At 34.6% G+C, this 27,949-nt stretch overlaps 1 protein-coding gene across 1 annotated transcript in view; it reads right to left on the bottom strand.

Moving 5' to 3' along the window:
* Positions 1-27,337, bottom strand: part of BANK1 (B cell scaffold protein with ankyrin repeats 1) — a 336,084-nt gene extending 308,747 nt beyond the window's left edge. The window contains exon 1 of the mRNA XM_081062310.1: positions 27,111-27,337. Coding sequence (XP_080918436.1) covers positions 27,111-27,180 — 70 coding nt within the window. The 5' untranslated portion in view covers positions 27,181-27,337. The remainder of the gene's footprint in view (positions 1-27,110) is intronic.
* Between the last annotated feature and the right edge of the window lie 612 nt (positions 27,338-27,949).

Below are 27,949 nucleotides of genomic sequence, written 5' to 3'. Positions count from 1 at the left end.
GTAACATCTGAACTGGAGACCCAACAATAGATCTTTATGAATTCTCAACAGAAGACTCCTCACCTTGCAATGCATTTCCTTTTATAAACTTGAGCTAAATCAAATGTAAATCATTATTCTGCCCATTTAAGGGTGGTTATTGTCATTAAGGTTGGCCAGTTTTTATAGACTGTGAAGTGAAACAATACATGATGAACCTGAAATATAGAAACAAAATTTTCTTTCTTGGAAGCTTCTTTAAAATAAAGGGAAATTGCTACTGAAGATGCAATTAAGGTCAGCAAGTAATTTAAAATTTACACCTCCAGTCTAGCAACATAAAGTAAATGACAGCATTCTACAACAGTAGGAACAAAACAGAGTTATATTAATTTTTATAAATTTACTATAAAGTGTTCTTTCAGGTTCCATAAATATGTCTTATTTATTTATCTTGCAAAATGCTATTACAAGTCCTTAAACTTGAAGGTAATTTGTGTCAATAATTGACATCAGTCATTACTTTTGCACGGAGAACAGATTTATACTACATATTGTGAAAAGGATGAGACTGATTAGAAGTCAAAATCCTTCTTATTACATATTCACAGCTTTGAATCACAGATTTTCTTTATTTAGAATGAGATCCCATCTCTTACCCATGCTTGACTCTATATAATGATGAAATACTGCATGATGCATCTTTTCAATATTACAGTTTTTCTAACTGGTAACCAAAGTACAGAAGAAAAGGAAACAGAAAATTATAAAGAAATGATTAGCAGCCATAATGGATTCAGTAGTGATGAACATTAATTTTGATATAATCACACACACAAATGTATGATTACTAAAATTATATAGTGAGTATAACTGAATTGGTCTAATATTTTAACTTTGTACTCTAATTAGTACAACAGGGGAATGAAACTGGGGATTTTTCCATAGGATGAAGGTAGTAAAACACACTATAACTTACATTTCTCCTCTAGGAAAGTTAGTTAATTTCACTTATTCATGGTGGTAAAAAAGTACCAGGTATTTTCTGTATCTATATCTGTGTAGTGGATGCAGCTGATGCACATCCCGTATCTTCCTGGGCCACCAGCTGCAGATTGATGGTCAGTTGTTAAGCCCACTGACCACTTCCAACCTCTGCTTTGCTGCCTGAGGACTTTCTCTGTAGCTGACGAAGCTGCCTCAGCCTATGTGTCTGCCTGGCTGCTCAGAAGAGCTGGGGATTTAGTGCATGAAGGCCTGGGGCGGGGGCGGGGTGGAGAGTCACAATCCTCGGGCAATGAGGGATGGAAATCAATGTGTAAATAACTCAGCCTCATCAAATTCAGTGGGACAAGTCTGAAGTTTGTTTTACACTGTAATGAGAGGGTTCAAAGTGCTACTGAATTGTAATTGTTCATTACATTATTCTGCCTATTAATAAACACATTATTGGCTTTTCTCCCTTTCTTGTCTCACATTCCCCATTTTCTCACTAATATTTCATGTGCTAATCTTCTAAATAAACTACCTGCATTCGTGTCCATTTCTCAGAGCCTTCTTCAGGGGAACTCTCTATACATATGTATGTTAATTAACTTACTTCTTCCTTTCAACACATTTTAAGGTTATGCTTTTTAGCTCTGGTAAAGAACGACCAGCAAAAATTATTTTTATACAAATGTAAAACCTTCCCCTTTCTCCTTCCTTTTAAGATGCAAACAAATGCAGAACAACCTTGGTGGAGGAAAATATTTTTTTCTTTTCTCTAAAAAAAGCACAGTGTTAATTGTTACCAGATTATTTTGCAAAGACCTCCTACACCCTCACACATAAACGGCAAATGTTCAAATCCCACCTCTCACTTTTTATCAGTAATACAAATTGTTAATAGTTCATTTAAAAATTTATAAACACAAAAGATTCTAGATCTGTGAGGAGGTTTTAAAATGTTTCAAATTTACTTCGTGCAAGTTAGTGGAATGTCCATCTCCTTTCTCTCCTTTTATTGCCATTACTTTTGATTATTGAATCTAAGACAACAGTGACCATAAGACAGGCCATTATTTGATATTCCTCTAAGAAAAGAATACTGTGATCAAATAAACTATATTATACATTTTAAGATGAATTCTGATTTCAGAGAATTTGACTAGCCCACCCCCCAAAAAACCAACAACAACTTTGTCAGAATCGATTAAATACAGTGGTAACCATCATCTCACAGTCTCTTAAGTGCTTCTCAGTCCTCCAGTTCACACTCAAGAACGATCTCCTTAAGACCTGAGTATGTTCTGTGATCTCTCCAGATTGACTCTTGCCCTATAGCTTTCATTGCCTAAGCTCCCATGCCCACTCCAATGGAAAACACCAACAGAAAATCAGAAGGTAGGAGAAAGAAACGATAAGGTAACATATTGGTTCTCTCACTCACCACCCCTATTTCTAGTTTTGGAAGTGGCTGCTTTCTTTTGTGGCCCTTCTGTGGCTTTTCTTCCACGGCTCCAGTGTTCATGCAGCTGTACCAACCATCTTCCTCCCCCTGCCCTCACACGGGTAGTACAGAATTCCTGCTGTTAGTCTTCAAATGCTTCATTATTCCTCCTCAGGTCCTTCAGCTCTGAACATCTTAATAACCGCTATATTAATTTTTTTTCAGTTAAAATCTTTGAGGATGGCATCTGTTTTCTGCTAGGACCCTGATAAATACAGGTACTAGTGTGGCCACAGGAAACAGACTCTATAAGGTGGAATTTGGGACTGGGTTTTTCCTCACAATTATGGAGAACACAAACAACCCCTTGCCAAGGGGAAAGAATACACTGGCAATTTATGGCATACAGAAACACCATAGTGACTCAAATTTGCACCAGTGATTATGTAGGATGGACTGTCAATGGAGGGGAAAGATTTAGGAGATCAAGTGTCTATGAAATTTAGTTAATACGCTGGTAACAGAGATGGGATTACAGAGATGGGGTGGGGGATGGGGGTAATGGCTTCTCTGACTGTCCAAGAGAGCATGCTCATGCACAAAGACAGAGTCACCACTCCAGTAGCAGGTACAACCCTCTAAGATTCTTAAACTAAGGTAAGACCACCACTGAGAAAAGCATGGAATCATAAGACCTAAGAGAGTAAAATTCGGGCAGAGATGAGGCTGAGAACTTTAAACTCTCAAATGTCCTTGGCTCTTTTTTTACCAAGGGGACCTGCACTTCCTTTAAAAACAAACAAACAGAAACAAAACAAAATAAAAAATAAAAAGTGTTCAAGAATTTCACCCGAGGTAACTGCCTTACAAGTGATACCATTTTTTTCTCAGTATTGATGCCCTCTCTGGTTGCCTCAAAGATAAATATTTAGAGTTAGATCCCTTAAGGGAAAGAAATATTTGAAACTATTTCGTATATAAAAATTATTACAGGATTTTGCCAATATGTAGTAGCATGGATTTTAAGAGTTATTACATCAAGGAGGAAAAACAGAAGATTGAATCTGACTAATCAAAATGGTTGTATTCATACAGAACTCAGAATTTAATGTGTTATCCCAAGTACCTGTGATGGTATTAACAGCTTATTAGAATAGATAATTAAAGCTTGGACTGTGTGGTAGCCTACAGTCTTCACATCTCTGCTTAACTCACCAGTTTGCCAATACAAAATAACTGTCAATTTTCACAAACATAATCAGGTGTTGATATCAACTACTACTATATACTTGATATCTTTACTGGATACGAATAGGCACCAGTGCCAAATGAATGACTGCTGCATTACAGCCCCACTCATGGTTAACCCTGAAAGAGAATGGTGAAAGGAAACTTTCTCAGTTAAGAGAACTTGGGCCACTTTGCTTTGAAGTAAAAGCCTAAGCTACGGATCTACTTTAAGTAAGAGAAGAAAGAGTGGAAAGAGATATGCTCATTTCAGGATTAAAATATTAAAAAGTAGGTTACTAATTAAGAAAACATATCTTTGAAACATAAGCCTACAGTTTACTTTCTTCTATGAATGACATATTTATATTCTTTGTGGCTTATATACAGGCAAGTGAAGTTTGAATTCGTGTTTCCCTGTCGTCTTTGTGAGTAACTAGACCTGCATAACAAGGCTATGGCCACATTGGTGATCAAGAAATGCTTCCTGAATATTTGCTAGAATTGCAATTTAGGCCCCAACAGGATCAAGGTTTGATCGGTTTTTACATGGTTGTAAGAAAATTCATCTTGGAAATACCTTCCCCTGTGGCAAGGCGCTTTCCACAAACATAAAGATAATTTCAAAGAAAACACATAATTAAACATAGTTAGGATAGTAAAGGTAGAGATCTTGACATGGAACAGAGATACTGCCCTTGAATGATTATATCACTAAGCTAAATTTACTTGACTACTGAGTTTGCCAAATGCATAGCAATGTACACTAAAAAAAAACACACACAAATTTTACTTTATGTAAATTGTATTTGTGACTATAAAAATAAATCTATGAAAAAACTAACAAAATTATAAAAATTGAAAAAATATATCTAGAGTGGCAAATTCCTAACAGTCACCAGTGGATTTAAAATATCTTTTAAATTTAATTAAATGTTATGTACCCATGTTACCTAAACCTAAAAATATATGAAGTCAGATTTGATACAAATCTATATTAATTAGTCGATAATAATTTTAGTACATCTCTAATCTGAAAATTGTATCTTCTTTGAAAGACCTAGTGGATGTCACTGGGGAACAGGATATAGGATAAGCTTGCAACCAGTATCCCTATTCTTATCTACTGTGGTTTTGTTAAGCTTCCTTGGTTTGTGGTCTACGGTCTTCTTTGTTTGAGTGAGTACCTCTAATTTTGAGATTTCACATTGCAAACTCCACTTTTTAACAGATACACACCACATTAGCCAATGTGAACTTCATCAAAGGCAACATTTGATTTCCCCTCTGACTTATTCTTTTGTCTTATTTCTTAATTGTTAAACAACTTAAGCATTGAAGTGGGCTATTTATGGTTCCATCCCCACCCTATTCCCAATACAAGTCCTTGAGTTTTCCTTTACTGAAAATGGCTTAATACTTGATTGTGAATGTGACACATACACTGAAATTCCACTCAATAGTAATAATACACAAAGTATATTCACATGAACATTATGGTGTGTTTTTATGCTGCACGCTACAGTTTAAGAAAATTATTTTGCCTCAATTTAACTCAAAAACAAAAATTTAAGCTGAAGACACAAGTTGGAAAGTTTGAGAGACTTGCCCAAGATCATATCAATAGTGAGTCAGGAAGCTGGGCTTAAATTCATAATTCACACCATCTATTGTCAAGTCTAGTTTGGGTATCAAGCCATACTGCCAGTAATATTATTGAGAAAATGAAATAAAACTGCAACCCCTTCCCTGAAATCCCCAATGGACAAGAGCGTATAATCAGTTGATCAGATTAAAACAAGAATTTCTGTTCCACTGGCAAATCTAATTTTGCTGTCCTAGTTCTGAGAAAAGAATGTTGGCATTCCTTCAATTCTTTGTTTTCCCTCACTTCCCACTTCTACCTCTTCTTTCCAAAGCACAAGATGGCGTAGGGGTGGAAGAAAAAAAAGAAAGTACGCCTTATCATGGCTTGAGAGCAATGACCAAATAGTTTATGTTTTTCTACCTAAATTCCTTTCATGGACTTTAAGCAGATCTAACTGTGGGAATGGATGCCTTTTGGTCTCTATTACTGAAGTATATAAATCAAGAATAAGGTAAATCCACTCCATGTCCTCAAACACTAGTGGAATCTTATGATTCCACTTGATTATCATTTAGAAACCAATGTCTTTCAACAGTTTTCTTATGTGCAGAATATGATGTCACACTATGAGACTATAACTGAGTAAGAGCACACCATTAACAAAACCCTCTTGTGGGAAATTTATCTTACATCCTACTGTGGGGATCGTAAAATAGCTTAGAAATGCGTATATACTAGAAAATATATACATATTGAAATAAAGAATAGGATGAATTTCTACACATTTGTTGAAAGCAATACCAGGAAGCATGTTACCCCTTACCCCTTCCTGGTATCTACGTCTTCTGCAGCCATTTTTGACCAGAAGGGAAATGGGAGACCTAGCAAAGTGTATCTTACTACTCCCAGAGGCAACCCAAGGCCTTCTGGGGCCCATGCTCACAGTAAACATGACCTCTGGGTACAGCTCACACAATAGCAAGTGATCAAACACTGGGTGTCTCTAGAAAAGTCCTCAGCTCTGTTCATCATTTGTTAACAGCTACATTGCCCCATTGTGACTCCATTCTCTTCTTATATTGTGGTCCAGAGCCTACTTGTGTCAGAACCACTTTGGGAGCTTCATAGAATCAGAATTTCCTGTGTTTGGGGCCCAGGAAAGAATTATCCATCATGTAACTAAGCACCTGGCTAATTTTTAAGTTCACTCAATTTTGAGAACTGCTCTAGTTTTTTTATACTGATAGTATTTCTAGTACCATATTGGATGATTACAGCTACAATTTTTCTCTCTCAAGTTTTTCTGATATAAAAAAAGAAAATAAATGGGGAAAAAAAGGACAAATTGTTTATAATGTTATTTATTAAGGAATGAATACATGTGAATAATTCAATTCACTACAATCATTAACTTGATCAAAATCTGCCTGATTTTATTTGTCATACGAGGGTCAAATTGCCTATTTCCAGGCCAAGAACACAATAGTTGAAATTATGTATCTAAAATTTAGATTTCAATTCTGAAGTGAATAGTGTGTTTACGATGTTAGCCGAAATGATAAAAATACAGATTGTGATTTGGGGGAGGGGAGCAGAATTTTATAATAAAATACGTGGTTAAATAAAAGCAATTCTAAGTATTACATTTTATGCTCACTTTAATAAAAGATGATTTTTTACTATTATTAATTCCCATGCTCCAGGTGTCATATTAAGAAAATTAAGAACCCAGAACTCAGGCACTAATTTAGATACAAAAGCCAAAGTTAAAAAAAATTAATGTTCAATTACTTTACCCATGGCTAATATTTTGTACAGGATTGAATACTAAACTGTTCTGAACTGAAATCATAAAGCATTGGGAATTCCTGATGGGGCTGTGTTCATTAATAATTTGACCTTTAGAAGTATTTAATATAATAAGATCTATGCATGAATTCTTATAAAAAAGTGAACTTCCAGACAAAGAAATATGAATTTAGAATATGAAGAACCAGGAAGAATTATTACATTTTTTTCTATATTTCTTCTCTCCTATTAAAATGTAAAAGGATACTGTCCATTACAAACTTAAGCTCCAAAGCATATAAAAGTTTCAAAGATAAAGCTATGTCAAGAATACATGAAAATAAATGTTTTAAACGTATTCTTAAACAATTTTAGTAATCCATTTTATTTATCGAATCTGATTCTTACATAATTACTTATATTCACACACAGTGTACAGAAATAGCTATCCAAATATTTAGTTTTCCTATATGTTTTCTCTGAGTTTATAAATATAAGATATTAATAGTATTTAAAAATTTTACCACTTGAATTTGAGGGATTCCCACATCTTAGTGGTTTACAATTGTAAGTAAAGTTGAAAATCGGCAACAGACACTTAAAAGCAGAGATGAATAATACAGTTCATTCATTGGAAATTCTTCATACTTTCAGACAGTCATATTTAACAGATAAACGGCCTAACCATCTATGTTCCTGATCCCCACTACTCTAACATTTTATATCTTGTTCTCACTCATCACTTGGAATTTTGGATCAGGTATTTTGAAATTCAACACAATGATTTACCATAATTATTGATAAGTATCTTAATGTTGATAAAAAATACCTCAATATCAATTCCCTAACTATTTATATATTTTTATGTGTTTACTTAATAATCATTTAGTGATTACTGTAAAAAACAGTTGTTCGGATTTTAAGAGATACAAAGATTATAAGGTACGTATAGTTCCTGCCCTTAAAGGGACTTATACATTATAAAAAGAAAATGAACTTTTAAAAATTATCTTAACAAAAGATAATTTATGTTAATATCTCATTAAGACCTGTGGTTGAAGAGTCTAACCTTATTTATTTTAGGATTAGTGCAAAAGTATTATCTTAGAAATAAAGTATAAATAAATCTTTAAGTGTCAGAAAATGCAGAATTGGCAATTCACAAATCAAAAAGATCTAAGTTTTATAAAATGTCCCTATTTGACATAAAAAGAAATCTGAAAACATATTATAAATAAATGTTCAATCCACACTGAACATTACAAAACCATATATACAATGTGAGCTCTTTTATATGTGTACAAACTCACAAATTAAGACAAATATTATTAACACTTATTTCTGAGTGCAGGACTGTGGTATATTATAAATTTACTCATATTATTGTCTATTTTCAAATGTTCTCTAATTCACACATATTACTTTTATAAGAAAATACCCTTAAAAATTATCCCATATGGTTCTATTCACGGCAAACCAGCCTGACTCCAACTGCATTTTTATCATTAAGAGAAAAAGATCTTAAGATAATTTCCTACCAGGGTTAAAAATGATTCATGTTCTCAGAGAGTAAAACAAAATAATACTATAAAATATTAGTGACCTTTTACAGGAAGTACTCATCTAAACCAGTTGTTTCTCAGAATATTTTTGTCCTTTGAGGGGGTGGGATGGAATAGGGCTTTATATAATGGAAGCAGATGGTGTCTAGCACTAAGCTCAGTAGAAGTTTAGCCAAATATTTCAGGAACAATCCTCACGCCATGGTTTAAAAGTTCTTCAACCTGGTTAACTTGTTTCTTGATTAAGTTGTTTCAGTTTCTTTACCTGAGAAAAAGGAGATACTGATCCCTAATTCCTAGAGATAAAATATGAAGCCTATATACCAGGTTAGCGGCTGGCACGCATCATTCACTGAGATGTGTGGCACTGATGATCACAACAATATGATAATTATAATAAAGATTACCAAAATGAAGCAAGTGCCTAATGTGTACCAATGACTCTTTGGGTGTTTTCCAAGCATTAACTTCTTTTAAACTCATAACAACCCTGTGCATAAGTGCTCTTCTTATCCCATTTTGCACTCCTGGTGACTGAGGCAGTGAGAAGGTAAACACCTTGCTATAATTGTACTAGTGAGAATTCTAATAGCAGCGGTAGCTAGTAGCATTCATGACAAGAATTACTAAATGTGTAAAACCACTGAATGTGAATACATACCAAATGTGAAAGCCACAAATAATGGGACTTGCTATTTTATTTTGCCTTTAAAACAACAGTGTTTCCAGAGAGATGCTCTAATAATGAATAAGTATGTATATTTTGCCGAGGATGAATACATAAGGGTAACGTTGATAAGCTCTTCTTATTTTATAAGAGCTATTTCTACATGGTAATATCTCCAGTGTTTTAACTAGACTGATGGTGCATGAATGTCTGATGGATAAGGTCCTCTCTGGGGCATTCATGTTATTCTTTTCCCTGTTAAGTACATGTGTGTTTCAAAATCTTTATTAGTTTTCTATTGCTGTTGTAAAATATTACTACAAATTTAGTGGCTTAAAAGCAATTGAAATTTGTTATTTTACAGTTCTGGAAATTAGAAGTCTGAAACGAGTCTCACTAGGCTAACATCAGGATGTTGGCAAGGATATGTTCCTTCTGGAGGCCTTAGGGAAGAATTCATTAGCTTGCATTTTCTAGCTTCTAGAAGTCATCCACAGTTCTTAGTTCATGGCCCCACTCCTCCATTTTCAGGCCAAATATTGGACCGAGGCCTCCTCATGCTGCCATGTCACTGGTTCTCCCTCTTCTGTCTTCCTCTGTCACTTCTAAGGACCCTTGTCATTACATTGGTCTCCCATAAATAATCTATGATACTCCATCTCAAAGTAAACTGATTAGTAGTCTTAATTCTATCTGCCACATTAATTCCTCCTTGCCATGTAACCTAACATATTCACAAGTTTGGGGATTAGGATGTAGACACCTGTGGGGAGTCATTATTCTGTCTACCACACACCTGAACACTGCTTTCTGCTCTAGTTCCTTTAATCTTCCTTTCCTAAAGCCTGCCGAAGTAAACCAGATATATGTGCGATATACTTTCTGTTTCTCCTCATGCAGCGTTTGTCGTATAACCCTGACTAAATAGCATAAGCGATCACTGTTTAGATTTCTTACTGAATCAAAGTAAATGATTCATTAGAATAATTTTCTAACAGTCAATTAGTAGGGGGTTGAAAATTCCTTTGAAGATGCAATGCGTTAGACAGATTCAGATTATTAGCCTTGCATTCTTTATTGCAAGCATTTTACAATATATTTTAATCACACCTGTATTACAGCTTTGCTGATTTTTAAATACCCTAATGGCCTTCATTAAAGACACTGTTTTTCTAGCATTTTATTGTAGATATTTCACTTCCTACAGTGTTTTCCCGAAAATAAGACCTAGCCGGACCATCAGCTCTAATGCGTCTTTTGAAGCAAAACTTAATGTAAGACCTGGTCTTATTTTAATACAAGAACATTTATATTAAATGTTATATTTAATATAACATTTAATATATTATATTAATTTAATATCAGAACATTTATATTAAAATAAGACCAGGTATAATATAATACAATATAATATAATATAATATAATATAATATAATATAATATAATATAATATTATATAATATAATATTATATAATATAAAACATAATACCTGGTCTTAAATTAATTTTTGCTCCAAAAGACGCATTAGAGCTGATGGTTTGGCTAGGTATTATTTTCGGGGAAATATGGTATTATTTCATTCACCTCCAAGGAACTTGAAAGTGGCAAACTTTCTAAATTTTATGATTATTAGTGGGAAACTGTGTTCATTCCCTTGTAAAGAATATTTCTAAGTCAATCTATTAATAGATAATTATATCATCTTTTATGTTTTATATTTACGTTTAATATTTTTCTATTAAAATGATTTTTTTTATACATGGCTCCTTTATTGATTAAAAAAAATGGAAATGTCCATATGGGAGGAATACCATTCTGGTATACTGGTGTATAAATATGCTTGTGTGAAATTAAAATGAGTTCATTTCAGAGTCATCTAGTAGTTAAAAAGGCCATGCTTCAGTCAGGCTGTCCTGGCGTCCAAATTCAGCAGGCCTCAAGCAGATAATTACTCTCTCTGAGCCTGAAATTCTCACCGCTGACATTTGGATACCACCACTTAAGAAGTCAGTTATGAGAATGAAATGAGACAAAGTATGTACAGCATTTCCCCTAGGGCTTGACACCTGTAAGTGCTAAATACAAGTTTGTTTCAATCTTCTGGAAAGTGAAATGTTCCTTTGGAGACAGTGTTTGCCAGTGGGTGGGATACAAACTCCTGGAGACACAATGACAGGGAGTCATAGAGGGAGAAAACTTCTCCAGTCCTGATTACTTCAAGGATATTGTCTCAGTTTGAAGCTCTCGTGACTTCAACTCCACCTCTATCAAAGAGAGAGTGATCTATGTACCCAGAGCTTGTCCTTAGCTACAATTTTTCAACACTACTTTACTTTTTATCTGTTTAGTTGTATGCTTCCTCTTCTATTTATGACAAGTGATAACAATTTTTCACTTCTGGTACTAATATAAATGTTCTTTTAAATATATCATATTTAAGCTAAAAGAAAGGTACTTTAAAGAAAAATTTTTCTTAAACGAGTGGATAGTAGCATAGCCAAAAATTGAGGAAGGTCTTATGAGAATGGCTGAAATTTGCAAAACATTGTCCCAAGGGACTGTACTCATGACTGCATTCTGAAATGAGTAGTGACTTTCTGGAACAGCAGTTACGCATCAAGAGTTACCCCCAGCACTCAGAGAAAACATTCTTAGCTCTTGCTTGCCCCTGCCAACGAGTGCTCACGACTGAATTATTCAGATCTCAGCAGGCTGTAGTTTTTTGAGTCATCTGATGTTGAATTAGAATGAATCTAAAAAGAAATACAGCCATTCAGATTGTCCCATCCACGTTTTACTTACATACAGTTCCTGAGGGCTGGAGTCTCTTTTTTGTGTATTCCTTGAATCCAGCACAGGAGATCAAGAATAAGTGTTTGAAGAATGAATGAATGAAGGGTAATTACTCCTGCGTATGGCTTTAGAGGCATTAGTCCAGTCTTTCTTGATAAATAACCTCAATCTCAAATACTCAGAGGAAGCAATTTTAATTTTTGCAGTGTTTTCCTTTGAAGATAGAGATATTAATTGAACTATTATTATGAACCAATCATTCTCCTGAATAATTAATGTGATCATCAATATACGTAACGTCCCCTGAGTGTCAGAGAGGTTGTATGGCTTGCAGAGGTTCCTTAGTGACAGAGCCAGGACTTGACCCTGTAGTTGTTTGCCAAAGCCAATGTTACCCAAAAAACTATTGTCTATGATATTAAATACTATTCAGTCTTAAATACCACCTGATTTCACTTATATGTGAAATCTAAAAAAAAAAAAACCAAAATAAACAACCAAACAAAACAGAAACAACTCATAGATAAAGAGAACAAATTGGTGGTCGCCAGATGGGAGGGAGTTGGCAGATGGATGGAAAAGGTGAAACGTATTAAGAAGTACAGTTATATGAATAGTCACAGGGATGTAAACTAATATAACAGTGTTTGTCAACTAATTGAAAAATAAATGTAAAAAAATGAAAAATGAAAAGAACTCTTCAGTCTTTATATTAATTAATACTCTTGTATATAGGATGATCTATTCTTTTATCTAATAAATCACTGTGTATTTTCCTTTTTTTGTTTTCTTTTGTTTGTAAACATTCTGTAATAGGTTTATATGCAGAGAGAGCAAAACTGAAATATTTATGAATGACACATCACCAAATGGCCATATTAATGTAATTTTAAAGTGCACATACAAATACTAAGTATATTAAAACTACAAAGCTGAACAAGTGAAACTCTCAAAGTAGACATAGAAAAATAAAAACTAGGAGTACATACATCACTTTTTTTCTATCTTTTAAAATTTTTTGTTAGATATTTATGTGCATGTATTATTTTAGAAAAAAGAATACTACAAAGTGATTTAATCTTGTAGACATACTTGGAGGATATTAAATTTCATTTACTTTTAGACTTCAATCATACTTTTTCTCTCTGTTTGCCCCTCTCTGTTTAATTAGCTAAACATTCTAATTATATTAAAAGGTTATAGAAATCTAGGTAAAAATAACTGAACTATGTGTCATCAGATTAAAAGTTAATTTAATATTGAAAATGTCTTAACATTACCTTTGCGTAAAAGTTTCCATGAATTTTTAAGATTTTTTTCATGAAAGGAAGCCCTTCTACAAACCAAACAACCGAAAAACAAATACCCAAACCAGAGTGGTTATTGAAGGGTAGATATAGGACTCTGAGAATAAACATAAAATGATACTCTAATGTCACTCTGAACTAGCTAATCAGCAAGCATCTACAGTGATTCCCGAAAATAAGACTGGATCTTATATTAAGGTTTGCTCCAAAAGACGCATTAGGGCTTATGTTCAAGGAATGTCATCCTGAAAAATCCTGCTATGGCTTATTTTCAGGTGAGGTCTTATTTTCAGGGAAACATGGTATTAATGTGCTTATCTCTGCACATTGCCTGGAAACAATCTATTTATGACCATGTGGTCAAGTTGCTCTTAATGTTTTGATTAATGAAATCCTAATAATTAAATAACATGAAGCCACTTACATAGCTTTCATGATTATTGACACAGTGGTAAGTTTACATAGTATAATGTGAAAATATCTGTAAAATCATTTGCTCAGTTGAGATGCACACATGCCACTTAAATATCAACTGCATAGACAGACACACTCCAATATATTCTTATATTAGAATTCCCTATGCACTTTCCTAGTTCAATTTCATTCACACACTGTGCTTTCCCTAACAGATAACCACCTTCTGATTTTCCTCCCACTTTCTCTAGCAGATTCCATGATCAAACCTCCCACCTGAATGGCTGGATTAATCATAAGAGAATTAAAGAGAGAGACAAATTTTATGTTCCCTACTCAGCTTACCAATGCCATTTTCCCTACTCTACAGCTCCTTCAGCTTCTATTCCTATTATAAGCCTCCCTGCCTCTCATTTTTTCAAAATGTGGTCATCATCCGTAAAGGATCAGAACTTTATTTACACGATGATATGAAGAGAAAAACATAGTTAGAAGTAGTGCTACCAATCTCTGGCTGAAAGAACTATGCTATCGAGAATCATTTGCTGTTTAACAGGGATGATAACTTTGTACAAAATAACTTGTTTTTCTATCAGTGTCGGGATGACAACACTCCGATGGTTAAACATATTTGTGAAAAAATGAATTCGAAAAAATTGAAGATGCACTGTTATTCATAGTTGCAGAATTTCTCATTTGATTGGAATGCTCTAATATGCATATTCAAAACTTATTTCACCATAGAACACTTTTTTCCAAGGAACATATACACTACAGAACACAGGTTGGGCAACACAGTACTAAAGGAATAAAGCCCTGGAAGTATGATTTCGTGTTTTCTAGGTATTGATCTCAGGCAAGAGAAGCATGCCACCCTTCATAATGTCTCACAGGGCCACACACCTACTCACATAACAACACCCATGATAACTATCGATTAATTACAGAGCACCTACAATGCTGCAAATATTACTAAATGATCTTGCATCTTTTCAGTATGAGGTACACAGCGGTCTTGTAACAGAGTTACCTAAAGTCACACAACTAACTATTAAGTGATGCAGCTAGGCTTTGAACTCAGAATGAGGAACCTAAGCCTAGATTTTTATATGCAGTAGATCAGAGAATTATTCTAAAGGGCCATATAATACTTGTAATAATACACATGGACAAACTTTTTAATGAATCTTCTATGTTTTCCTAAGAAGAAGCAAAAATGAAATGTAATTGCTAATTTCTCAGCAATCTGACCCTGGTAAAAGAAATAGAAAAGCCATCCCTTTCTTTCTAGAGTTAAAAATATTTTATAATTACCCATAGTTTACTCAGAACTAGAAATATGCTTAGGGGGATTTTCTGTAATTCTGCTGCCCTGCAAAGATACAGGTGAGACACTATATAGATTCATACTCTATAGGGAATAAATTGTTCAGACACAATTTAAACAGTTCTGGATATATCACTATAGCTTCACCTATCTCTCAACTATTACTTTTACCTCAATCATGTTATTAGAAATAGTTTTATCACAAAAGTTGAGACTGAGTCAACTCCACTGTGATCCCGTTTTTGTCATGAGTTGTGTTTTGTGGCGGGGCAGGGGGATAATATATGATATAGTTGTAGACTAAGTCTCCTTCAAGAACAGACAAATAAAAAGTAACCTCATTTTTATTTTGAAAAGTATGATGTCTAAAGAGAATTAAATTCTCAAAATGGGAAAATAAATGTTCTTTACTCATTAATTATTACCCTTGAAGACAACACACAATTTTCCCATGTAGCACCATGTCATTTGCTTTCATAGCATATCAGAGGTTTCATCAAATTCAGTTCGTAGTGAGTACCCAGAGAAACAGATGTTAGAGATATTCTTGTGTTATAGTGAGGAGAAAAATTAAACAGAACTGGAAGAACTTTTACATGAGGATCTCAATCCTGAGATTCATATGTACGTGACACTAGATATGCAGACAATGAGCCATGTCAATACATTCCTTCTAATAAAAGTGACAAGTGAATACCAGCTTATGCTGAAAGTAATAATATTTGCCACTTGCTAAATACCTACTATGAATGCTCCAGGCATTTTACACACAGATTTATATTTAATCATTATTATGTCCCTATTAAACAGGTGAGTTATCCATTTCAGATATAAGGAAATTGGACCTTAGATAAGTACTCTGCTCGAAGTCACACAAGTAAATGACAGATGCCACAGTTGAGTCAATACAGATAGAGGTATTAGTATAGATGATCAACCCATGAATGCAAAAGCAACTTGGAGTGTCAAGGACCTTGTAAAATAACATTTATCAATGTTGAATTGGAAAAAAAATATGGAGGAAAACAGGTGAGAGATTAGCAGATTTGTTCGACTGGTCCATAACACAAATAAAAATCTTGACATATTATGACCTTCAGTTCTATATACATATTGAAAGATCTATCTTAAATTTCTTTTTAAAAGGCATGACCTTTTTTTTTCCATTTTAACATCTTAGACATTTTAATACTAATAAAATATTAGATATTTTCCTTTCCATAATCTCAATGCAGAAGTCACATTTTTCTAATTAACTAATAATTCAAGGAACTAATTTTGTGATAAAAAACATTAAATGGAAAGACATTTTAAATATAGAAAGCAATATTGTGTTACATTCACTCATAGAACCACATCAGGAAAATTCAACCTTCATGTGATGGGAACACAAGTGAGTGGAAAGTTTCCAACTTTGTCATTTGATTTAAGTAAACCAAGTTACTATGTATTTCTTCTGAAACCTAGGACCTTTCACACACAGAATTTCTACATAAATTAATCCAATGGAAGATTGCTAGCATTTAAAGTTGATTCTCCCCAAATCAGTGTATAAATGTAATGCAATCTCAATGGAATAAAAGGTATCTATTTTTTTGTGGTGCAGATCCAGCTAATATGAAATAGTTCATAAGCCAGAAAGTCTTGGGTTCCTAACACCAGGGTGCTCCAGGTGCCAAAAGCTGGTTCAGTGCCTTCCTGATTTCCTCACTTCCCTATCGTGATAACAGATTCTCTCCACCCCACCCCACACACACACACCCCTCCCCACCTAGGGGGCCAGTTAGGAAAACTTCCTGGTGGCCCAGCCTAGAGGTTGCTCCCAAGCCACTTACATCAATTATTTCAAAACCTAATCCCTATATTAAAATTCTTTCCAGTTAAAACTCCTAGACTGCTTGCTATTAAATCCTCTTAAACCATGCGTTCAACAATATCTCATTTGTTCCATGGGAAGAAAGAGAAGTAGATAAAACTATCTAAAATACAAGTGGAAGAATGAAATGACAAAGATCTAATAATAGCCAAGAAAATTACAGGAAGGAAGATTTCTTAGGAGAACTTTCTTTAGCAGATATTGGCTTGGAAATAAACAAATACATCAGTGGAACAGAACAGAGAATTCAGAATGCAAATTCCAGAACATGTGAAAGCTTGCTGTATGGCAATGGTGATATTTCAGTTCAATAAGAGTAGGGTTCATTTAACAAATGCTGATTTCTCAATTGGCTGCTCTGATTTAAACAAATAAAAATTAAGTTGAATTTCAGCCTCATGCTATATACAAAAATAAATTATAGACACACTACAAGCAACTGTAAAAAATTAAAATCTCAAGACATAATCTATATTTACAAAGTTAAATTTTCACTTTTTCATATGACATAATTCTTTATATAGAAAACCAAAACCGATTAGAAACACTAAATAAATACAGTGAAGTCTCAGGATACAAAAATCAATGTACAAAAATCCATTGCATTCCTATGTACTAATAATGAAATTTCAGAAAAAGAAATGAAAAAAAATTCCTTTTGCAATTACAATAAAATAACAAAATAGCTAGGAATAAAATTAACAAAGGATGTGAAAGATCTATATACTGAAAACTACAAGACATTATTAAAATAAATTAAAGACACAAAGAAATGGAAAGATAACCTGTTTTTGTGGATTGGAAGTATTAACATAGTTAAAATGGCTATATTACCCAAAGAAGTGCACAGATTTAATGCAATCCCCATCAAAACCCCAGTGGCATACAAAAAAATAAAAATAAAAATCATCAGATTTGTATGGAATCACAAAAGACCTGAAATTGCCAAAACAATCCTAAGAAAAAAGAACAATGCTAGAGGTATCACATTCCCTGACTTCAAATTATACTACAAAGTAACAATAATCAAAACAACATGGCATTGCAGAAAAACAGATACACAGACTAATGGAACAGTATTGAGAACCCAGAAATGAACCCACATACGTATGGGCAAATAACTTTTGACACAGGAGTCAAAAACATACAAGGGAGAAAAGACAGCCTCTTCAATAAATGGTGCTGGGAAAACTGGAAAGACATGTGCAAAAGAATGAAACTAGAGAGCTATCTGTCACCATGTACCAAAATTAACTCAAAATGGATCAAAGACCTAAATATCAGACCTGAAACAATAAAATACACAGAAAAAGCATAGGTACGGTACTAATGTTATGGACCTTGGTCTTAGAGAGGATTTTATGAATTTGACCTCAAAGGCAAGGGAAGAAGTAAAAGCAAAAATAAATGAAAGGGACTATATCAGACTAAAATGCTTCTGCACATCAACAAAACAAAGAGACTTCCAATCAAGTGGAAGAGTATATTTGCAAACAGCACCTCCAATGAGGAGCAAATATCCAAAATATATAAAGAACTCATACAACTGAACAACAAAGAAACAAACAATCTAATTAAAAAATGGGAGAGGAACTGAACAGACTTTTACCAAGAAGACATACAAATGGCCAATATATATGAAAAGATGCTCAACTTCATTAGCTATTAGGGAAATGCAAATCAAAAACAATGAGATAACCCCTCACACCTGTCAGAATGGCTATCATCAATAAGACAAGTAATAAGTGCTGCAGAGGCTGTGCAGAAAAAGGAACCCTCACACACTGCTGGTGGGAATGTAAATTGGTACAGGCATTATGGAAAACAGTATGGAAGTTTCTCAAAAAATTACAAATAGAATTACCATATGACCCAGCAATCTCTCTTTTGAAAACATTTATCCATAGAGGTATGACTGTAATAATAATGCATGGAATCCAATTTGGATAAAAAGGAAGGGATAATCAACAGGAATTAAAACTAAGGAATTATTTATCATTGAAACAAAGTCTCCATAAGAAAAAATATGTTACTCTCTATTGATATTCATGCTAAGCGTGAAAGCAGGCATGAGGGAAGTTAAGAAGTGAAGGGAGGAGACGGGGAGAAGGTGGAGAAGGCACTCCAGAAGCATGTTAAAAGAGAAGGAAAGAAGAAAGGGGGAAAAAGTGAGACATAATACTTAAACACATGAGAAAATCTGTACATTAAAATGTGTTCCTAGCGAAATTTATAGAACTTGTCTCTAAAAGTTTTTATAGAAGAAAATCCCCCTTGGTGTGATGCCATCAGCTCTTGAATACAGTTAAATTGTGATAGTAGCACTGATTTCAAACTAAAAATAAAATGCTTTCCTTGATACCACATCAAATATATGGTGACAGAAGGAGATCTGACTTTATCCAGTCATCTATGGAAAGATCCTTCTTTGGTGGTTTCCATGTCTTGGCCACTATGAATAATGCTGCAATGATTGATAAAGAAGAAGTGGTACATATACACAACGGAAAACTGCTCGGCCATAAGAAAAGATGAAATATTGCCATTTTTGAAAACATGAATTGATCTTGAGATTATCATGCTAAGCAAAATAAGTCAGACAGAAAAAGTCGAGAACCACATGATTTCACTCATATGTGCTACAAAAAACTGAAAGCAACAAATGATGCCACATCTTCTCCAGCTACTGCTATCTTTCTATACTCTGGTTGCCATGCTTTCAAAAGTTGTCTACATGGCGACCATATCCTCACCTACCTTCACCATTACAATCTGGCTTTCATTCCCTCTACTAATTATAATACTTCTCTCCTTAAGGTCATCTGTACGTTTCATAATGCCAAACATACTCGGTAAATTTCAGTCCTCAACTTACCTGACCTACTCAAAGAATTTGAGCCAGTTCACCACTCTTGCCTTTCCAAAACAATTTTGTTTTTGAATTCTTGACATTATACTCTTTTGTTTTCCTTTTCTTTTCTTTTTTAGCCACTCCTCAATCACACTGGGTAACTCCTCCTTCTCTAACAACACTTAAGTGTTTTCCACAGGTCTCTATCATGAGTCATCTCTTCTTTCTACTTTAAACCCTTTTCTGTGTTATCTTATTTACTGATGCAGTTTTAAATACTGTATTTTTCCCAGTTTTACATCTTCAGCCTGAATTGCATTTCTGAACTCCAGATCATAATATCAAATTGCTTACTTGACATCAATACTTGACCTTTTCTCAGTTACTTTAAATGTAACTTATTCAAAACTGAAATCTGGGTTTTCTCTTATGCCCTCACTATTTCCTCCTCCTCCTTCAATCTTTTCCATTGGAATGAATTACTACTTCATGATCCTCCCAGTTTTCCGAGTCATAAACCTAAGATTAATTCTTCACCTTTCTTTTCCCTTTGGACTCCATATCTACTATGTCTCTAAAGGGTAAGCGTTCTTAATAAATATGTTCACTTTTCCCTGTATGTTACTGGTTGGTAACCTCCTAATTTTTCAACAACTCCCATTGTTGACCTCCTCTAATTCATTTTGCCAACAGCAGCTCATGCGATCTTCTAAGAATAAAATCTAATCATGTCGTGCCTCTGTTCTAAAACTCTTCAATAGCTACTCATTATACTTAAGGGATTTTTTACACAGATTAATACAATTTAGTTTAGGTTTACTTTCCCAGTTTCTTCTGTAACTCTCCCCATCACTCATCATAACACTGTGAATGTATAAGACTTGTAAAATCTTGAAACATTTTTGTCATTCTGAGTCTCATTCGTCACCTACATCATTACACTCAATTGATCACACCTCAACTTCATTAATTTGTGCCTATCTCTCCAGTTTAGAAAGAGAACACTGAATTCTGATCTTATTTTCCAAGGTGAACATCAATCCCATTATTAATGTATCATCTGTAACTTAATGAAGATACTATACTTATACGTTCTACCTTATTACTAAAAAATATGTTGGTCAAGGATCAATTTCTGCAGTACTGTACTGATTACTTCAGACTAATATTAATCCACTGATACTGTGTATAAAATTTTCACAACTGTCTGTCAGTGAAGATATTTTTCTTCACATACCTGGAGGATTAAGTAACAGCTAGTAAATTATGCTACTTTTATATCTCTTCTTCCACTTTTATTAAGATAAATGTCAAAAGCATTCTCTCACTTTGTATGCCTCTATTTAAATACATTGTTTTTAATTTTTTCAGAAACAATATATTATAAATTTTACAGATAGCTACAAACATCCTATTAAAAAACATGAAAAACCCTGCTGTTATAATATACTATAATTTTATAACTACATAATTCAGAATTCTCGACTTCTTAACAGTGCTTAGCTCTTATAATATTAACCTTTGAGTGAATTATTTCCTCACAAACTCTAGGGACTTCAAGCCACCCTATTCTCAGTGCATAAAAGAAATGGAACTAATTCTGATATTGTTTAATATTTGATGGAAAATGCACAGGAGACATCATTTTAAAAATAACAATAAATTTCTAAAAGAGAAGAAGCTTATGGGTATAGAAGTAGCAGTGTTTGAGAAACAAAGGTACTCTAACACAAACACTTCTTTTTTTTCCAAAAAAGAGAAATCCATGCAAACTCACTCATATAAAGAGAAGGTCCTTGTAGGTATACCATAGGCTTTCCATGGATAGACAAGATCGGAAAAACAAGTGCAGCTGAGCCTTACATGGCCTAGAAACGAAAAGTCAGAAACTTAGACTATTATTCCCTTGTCTTTCAGTCTTCCTCAATTCCCTCATCTCATGTTTCTAATCATGCGTCTTGCACAGGAGTCAACCTGGCTGTTCCTCCATTGTATATCATCAAACACTGAATTCCACTGACAAGTTCCATCTCATTTGAAAGGAAAGAAGGGCTTTGGTGAGTCCAACAAATCTTCAAAAGCCAGACAACACCCACCATTATGCAGTCCATGGGCTGGCTGCCTTTGAATCAAGTACCTATTCTTGGCCCACGCAACTGTTTCTGAGAATCTGAGTGATACGTGTACTACTCATTTTAACTCGGTATGAATGGACAGGACATGATAAAGAAAGGATCTCCAATCTACAGACAAGTGCCTGGAGTAGTGAAAATTCTAAAATTTATTGAAAAGCTATGAGAGAATTAAGGAAATTATCTCATTAATTAGAATCAAAGTAGATTTTTGCCTCAATTTCAACTCATTCACTCTCCCAATAGTGTCCTAATAGTTCACTAATTGTACAAAAAGTACAGTTATCTCCTGATACTTTTTAACTATATCAGTCTATTAAATACAAGTAAAATGTGATTCACCAGTATAGAAAATGTGTAAAACTTAGGGGTTGTTCCTACAGTTGCGAGAAATGCTTGGCAATTAGTTATTCCAGTGACATGATTTTATAGAATCACACCACTTTAATATGGAGTGTCTCTCCACCCTCCACCCCACACCCCGCCCCCTAAAAAAGGCATGGTGACTTAGAAGTTACATCTTCAACAGTTTAGAAAAGTTTTTGTAGGAAATAAAAGAACACAATGAATTATTAAATATTTGCAGGTGATTGCACTGAACAATATACCGTCTTGTCCAAAGTAGGTGCTGAACTTTTGATGCTCTCACTTACCAAGGTAATATGATATTCATATAATGTGAATTCAAAGTAGGAACACGATAAATGGTAGCTATTAAAAGAAGGCCAAAATTTCAAGTGGTCCTGACACTATGTTATTCTTCTGAAAGTTAGATATGATCCTATGGCTAAAATGGAACAAAAAAGAATGAGAACATGATCCTGACCAAAGAGTGATGCTTAGTCCTTAGCATAGATCATGATCCCCCCCAAAATGAGGCATACAGTAAATGGGGTTCCAAGTTAGGAACTGTTCTTGTACTTTTCAGTGTGTCTTCCTTATAAATGAAACACATAAAAAATGAAGCAATGGGGATTACTAATATGGAAAAATGTTACAGGAGCTTAAAAGAAAGGAAAATATTACACATAGTTGAGTATGACAAAACATAACTTATTTTAATGAACTGGATACAAAGGAAATTTACAAAAGACCGCAAGGCATTGATGAATTACTTCTCGTGATTACAAAGGGAAGTGGTCTTTCTGGATTATTTCAATGCAGAGCACTTGGAAGCAACAGAAATTTCTGTCCAGTGGTAAATGTCTAAAAGGTTCATTATTTTTCTCTGAGTGAAAATAAATATAGGAGGGGTATAATTCCATGCAATATCTGATATTTTCACCACCTGGACTATTTCATGTCTGCAATAAAACTTAGATATTATTTTTTTATGTTTAAAACAGAAAAGAATTACAAGGCCACATAAGTTATTTTTAAATAATAACTTCTGGAATGTTTATGCTTCCTATTCTTATTCCATAGCTGTCTCTAAAATTACTGTAAGATAGTCTACTATATATAAAGAAAATAACAAAACAGGTACTATAACTTAGGTGATCAGGTAACAGCCATTTAAATTCTTAAAACTTGATTTATGTCTGGCAGGAATATTCTTTATTTCACATTGGATTTTTTTTAACCCAGACACAATATTTTGGTAAAATGAATTCTCCATCTTCTTATAATTTGATAAGGTATCCTACAATTTTCTGTATGACACACACACATAAATATATATATATATATATATATATATATATATATATATATACACACACACACACACACACACACACACATATGTCCAAAAAAATGTATACACATTTTAAGAAAGAAGAAAACTGTATTAAAATTACACTGATGGTAACCACTTTGAGCACCTCTTGAAATTGCAGAAGTCAGACATGATTTGTATTCATCTTTTGTTATCGGTATATATTGAGTATTACAATTTTCATACAGTGTTTTCCTTTCTTAAAATTTGTGTATATTTTTTGGCACCGTGTGTGTGTGTGTGTGTGTGTATTTTTTTTAATTGGGTCACAACTCGTACTCTGTGATATGAGAAAATAAAACATGCTCTCATTATGTCCTATTAAATTTCTATTATATTTTTTTTCCTGTAACTGCCCTCGCCTATTACCATTTTAATCAACCTGTCCTTAGTTCTTCTCATTGTGAATTTCTTTTTTTCCTCTTCTCAGAACAATTAACCACAATATGTCCCAAGGATATAGCAGTATCTTTCTACAGGAAACTACAATCCCTATTTTTTTGATGTGGGAGCTTGATGACTTCATTCATTTAAGTTTCCCCCCAAGTCAATATGATTAGTTTCTCAATAAGAACTCTATCTTTTATACATAAATATGCCATTATTGACCAATGACCTAAGAATTCAAATAATAGCTAATATGTCTTAAGCAATTACTATTTGCTATGGTATCCTGAAAAGCACTTCACTTGTATTTTCTCTTTTAATCCTCAAAACCACGCATTCATATTAATGTTACTGTTCTCCCCATTTTTGCTTTTTAAGTGGACAAATTGAGATAATAACAGATTTAGTTATTTATCCAAAATCATACAGCGGATAAGCAATGAAGCAAGACTGGATGTGTGGCAATCTGAGTCCAGAAGCCATCATAAGTTTGGCACAATGACCATGCGATATGGCCACATCGATGTGGCAAAATAGCAACCACTGCTATCCCAAGTAGAACACCGAATACACTGCTGTTCAGCCTTAAATTCTAAGCCATTAAATATTATAGAATTATTTCAAATCAAAAGGAAAGTGCCCTAACAGACTACCCCACAATAAAATCTCCACAAAGGTAATCTTATGAGAACTTTTTCAGCTGGTCTGAAGAAAGCAAGTTTTAACAGCCACCAGAGTAGAATAAGGATATTTCCTTGGAAGGTGAAATCTGGATTGTTGGCTATGTTGGAAGACTGTAGGCAGATGAAAAAGCTTCAAATCTTCAAGAATATCAAGACAGAGGAGAGAGACCTCAACACCATGTTCCTCACAAGTTATATGTAACCATGTAGCACATGGTAAGACAGGAGACATGCTTTCCATTTTTAAGCTAACAATTTATTTAACTCTCTTCATAAGAGGCACGAAATAGTATTAATAAAAAATACGAAACTATTGGGTGGGGAATAATCTGTGATTTAATAAATATACAGTCCTTATTGAACATAGCAGTTAAAATTAAATTTTAAAATCAGTTGTTTTGGAATAAAGCAAAGGAATAATTTCTCTTTTGGACATTGGTGGATAGTATCCATTACAACATAAATCAGAAAATGCAGTCTACATGGAATTTTTATCCACTGTGCATCATTTTTACATTGTTTTAGTACTGGATATCACTAAAGGACAAGTTGGATACTCATAGATATCTCTGATGGCAGCATACACGGATCTCATTACAATACACGATATACTTAATGTTAGAAATATAATATCTTCATAGGCATAAAACTATGTTTACTATTTTAGATTGTGTTTACCATTTTAGACTCATATTACTATACAACTCTTATGGGAGAGAGAAAAGATTGCTGGTGAAGTGATGAGTAGATGATCTTTAAATAATTATTAGTTATGGGACTTTGGGCAAATCACTCCTGCATCTCAGTTTCCTCTTCTCTAAAATGAACCAGTTGGACTGATCCCTAATGTACAACATTAAGCTAAAGTCTACAATGCTATGGAGATGCCCAAAGGAGAAAGCGACACAAAAAAGCTCTCCATTTAATAAAATGATTGATAAGAACTAGTTCTCTTAGAAAACTACTCATATCTAGGAATGGGCTTAGGTTAATATGAAAAGACAGCTCACCATATGAAAAAAAATTCTTACTTTGACCAAATAAAGAGGTAAAGGAAGCAAGTGATCAACACCATATTGAGAAGGACCAAAGGAGATGGGGAAAAACCCACGAGAGGAACAGGACTAGTCCAAATGAGATAAAAATTGGTTCACGTCACTCTAGCATTATTCATAACAGTAAGTACCTCCAAGTATTACTTGGGCATCAAACAAGCTAAAGGTAATTTTTTTGGCTAAAGTTCTCAATCTAGAAGTTTGAAACAAATTGTAGCCCATTCCATTTAACAAATTGTAGCCTATTCCATTTGTCATTGTTAAGTTGAAAGGACAAAACAGCTTTCCTTGTCAAGGTCCAAAAGACATGGCTGGTTTATTTGCAGATGCTGCCATCCATGAGTGTCTCAGATTTCAAGAATGTCAGTGTTCAATATTTAAAATGTTAACATATTAAGATATCGTGAGCTCTAATTCCTTTCTCATAATTTTCCATTCACAAATATACTTCCCATTTTAACGGAAAAATCAGTCTTTTGAAATTTATATACTAAAAAAATACACTAGCCAAGAGAAAGCAGCTGAAGTGAAAACGACATTACCTGAAAAATGCTACATAGTAAGCTATGAGAAAATCTGTTCAGCAAATTCAGAGACTTTCACTCAGATGCTTGTCACTGTGAGCCTCTCCAGTAATCCTGATACCCAAGTCAAGGCTTCTTTTTAAATTACAAAACTGCACACTTTTTGTAATCATTATAAAGTTCACAAATGCATTTGAAATACTTCAAAAAGACCTGACTACAAATGTCTTACTGTCTATTTGACCTGTAAATCTATTTACCTATTCAACCAAGTTGGCCTGTTTTTTCTTTTGACAAGTTAGCAAAATCTGTGGAGTGAGGAGGTTTATGAAGCAACCTGTTAGATAAGCAGGGGCCCCAATCTACCCTAGCATTTCCCAGGTTGGATTTTGTAAGGTGGGACAAGTAAACAGAATGCTACAAACAGGAGGTTTTGCTGTAGCATGTGGACAGAATGTTTAGGATTACACGTAACTTTAAAACACGTTCCAAGGTGATTTTAGAAACTAAAGGCTCCTGTCCCGGGTACTCTGTCAAGTTCCAGATATTGGGAAGCTGAGGACACTGTCTGCCGCACGCAGGCCAGAACCGAGAGCGCTCACACCGATTACGTTCAGATCCCCCAGCAAAGAGGTTGGACTGCCCCACGGAGCGGGAGACAGGGGTGAAGGGTAAGCTCTGGTTCTCTGGACCCCGAGACATACTGGCCTCAGTGCACCTGATGGCTCTCAGTCTCCACCGAGCCCCAAAGCCACGTGGGCCGCCACCCCCTCAGTTGCCCCCGACGCGCGCCCACCCACCTGGGGGCACTGGACCATCGGGAGACAGCTCCCGGCTCCCGCCCGCCCTGCCAGGCGCTGCAGGCAGCATCGCGGAGCTGAAGCCAAGGCGCCTGTAGACAGGTGCCGCGGAGCCCCGGACCCTCTGGACCTGAGGTTCTTCGTGAGCTGCTCTCTCGGCTCAGCCCTCCGCAGCCCGCTCCCCACCTAGGGCAGCTGGGGCCCACGTCTCAGGAAACAGCTGCTCTGGGTTCAGGCCGCAGGGCCGAGCTCCGCTTTGCAGGGCGCCCAGAGGAAGTGAAATTGCTCAGGGGTTTGCACTTGCATACTTTTTAGGCTGGTTTGGTTTCTAACACTCTGTGGCCCTGCTCCCTCCTCACCTTTTCACCCAGGATATCTTTAGAGCTATATTACTGTAAGTCTTCTGTTCCATTCTAGGTCTTCCACTATGCCCCCACTTCCAGGCAGAAATAGGGATATCAGAAGTAGACATCTGATGGAAAACGGTAGTAATACATAGAGATATAGAGATATTGATATATAAAAAAGGATATAGGTGAAGTTATAGATATGTAGCCTTTTCTTAATATTTCATTTTGCTCAGAATGTCTAGGCTAGACTTACAACCTGTAAAGTGATTTCAAAGGCCACGTAAAATTTATATCTTATTCCTTTTCCAAGTAAGAACTGGGCCCAGTACAAAATTAGATATGAACCTGAATAGGTCCTCCAAACAAGAGTGTTCTTTGTTGGTTGGTTTGCTTTAAGGGCTGAGAAATACAGTTGCCCTAATTCTTGAAATAAATACCCTGTCTTCTTTCAAAGATCTCTAAATTAGTAATTCATCTTATGAAGTAAAA

Source organism: Rhinolophus hipposideros (genome assembly GCF_964194185.1).
Source record: "Rhinolophus hipposideros genome assembly, chromosome: 1".
NCBI classification, from domain to species: Eukaryota; Metazoa; Chordata; class Mammalia; order Chiroptera; family Rhinolophidae; genus Rhinolophus; species Rhinolophus hipposideros.
Note: the sequence above shows the minus strand (reverse complement) of the source record. Positions and strands in the feature narration are given on the sequence as shown.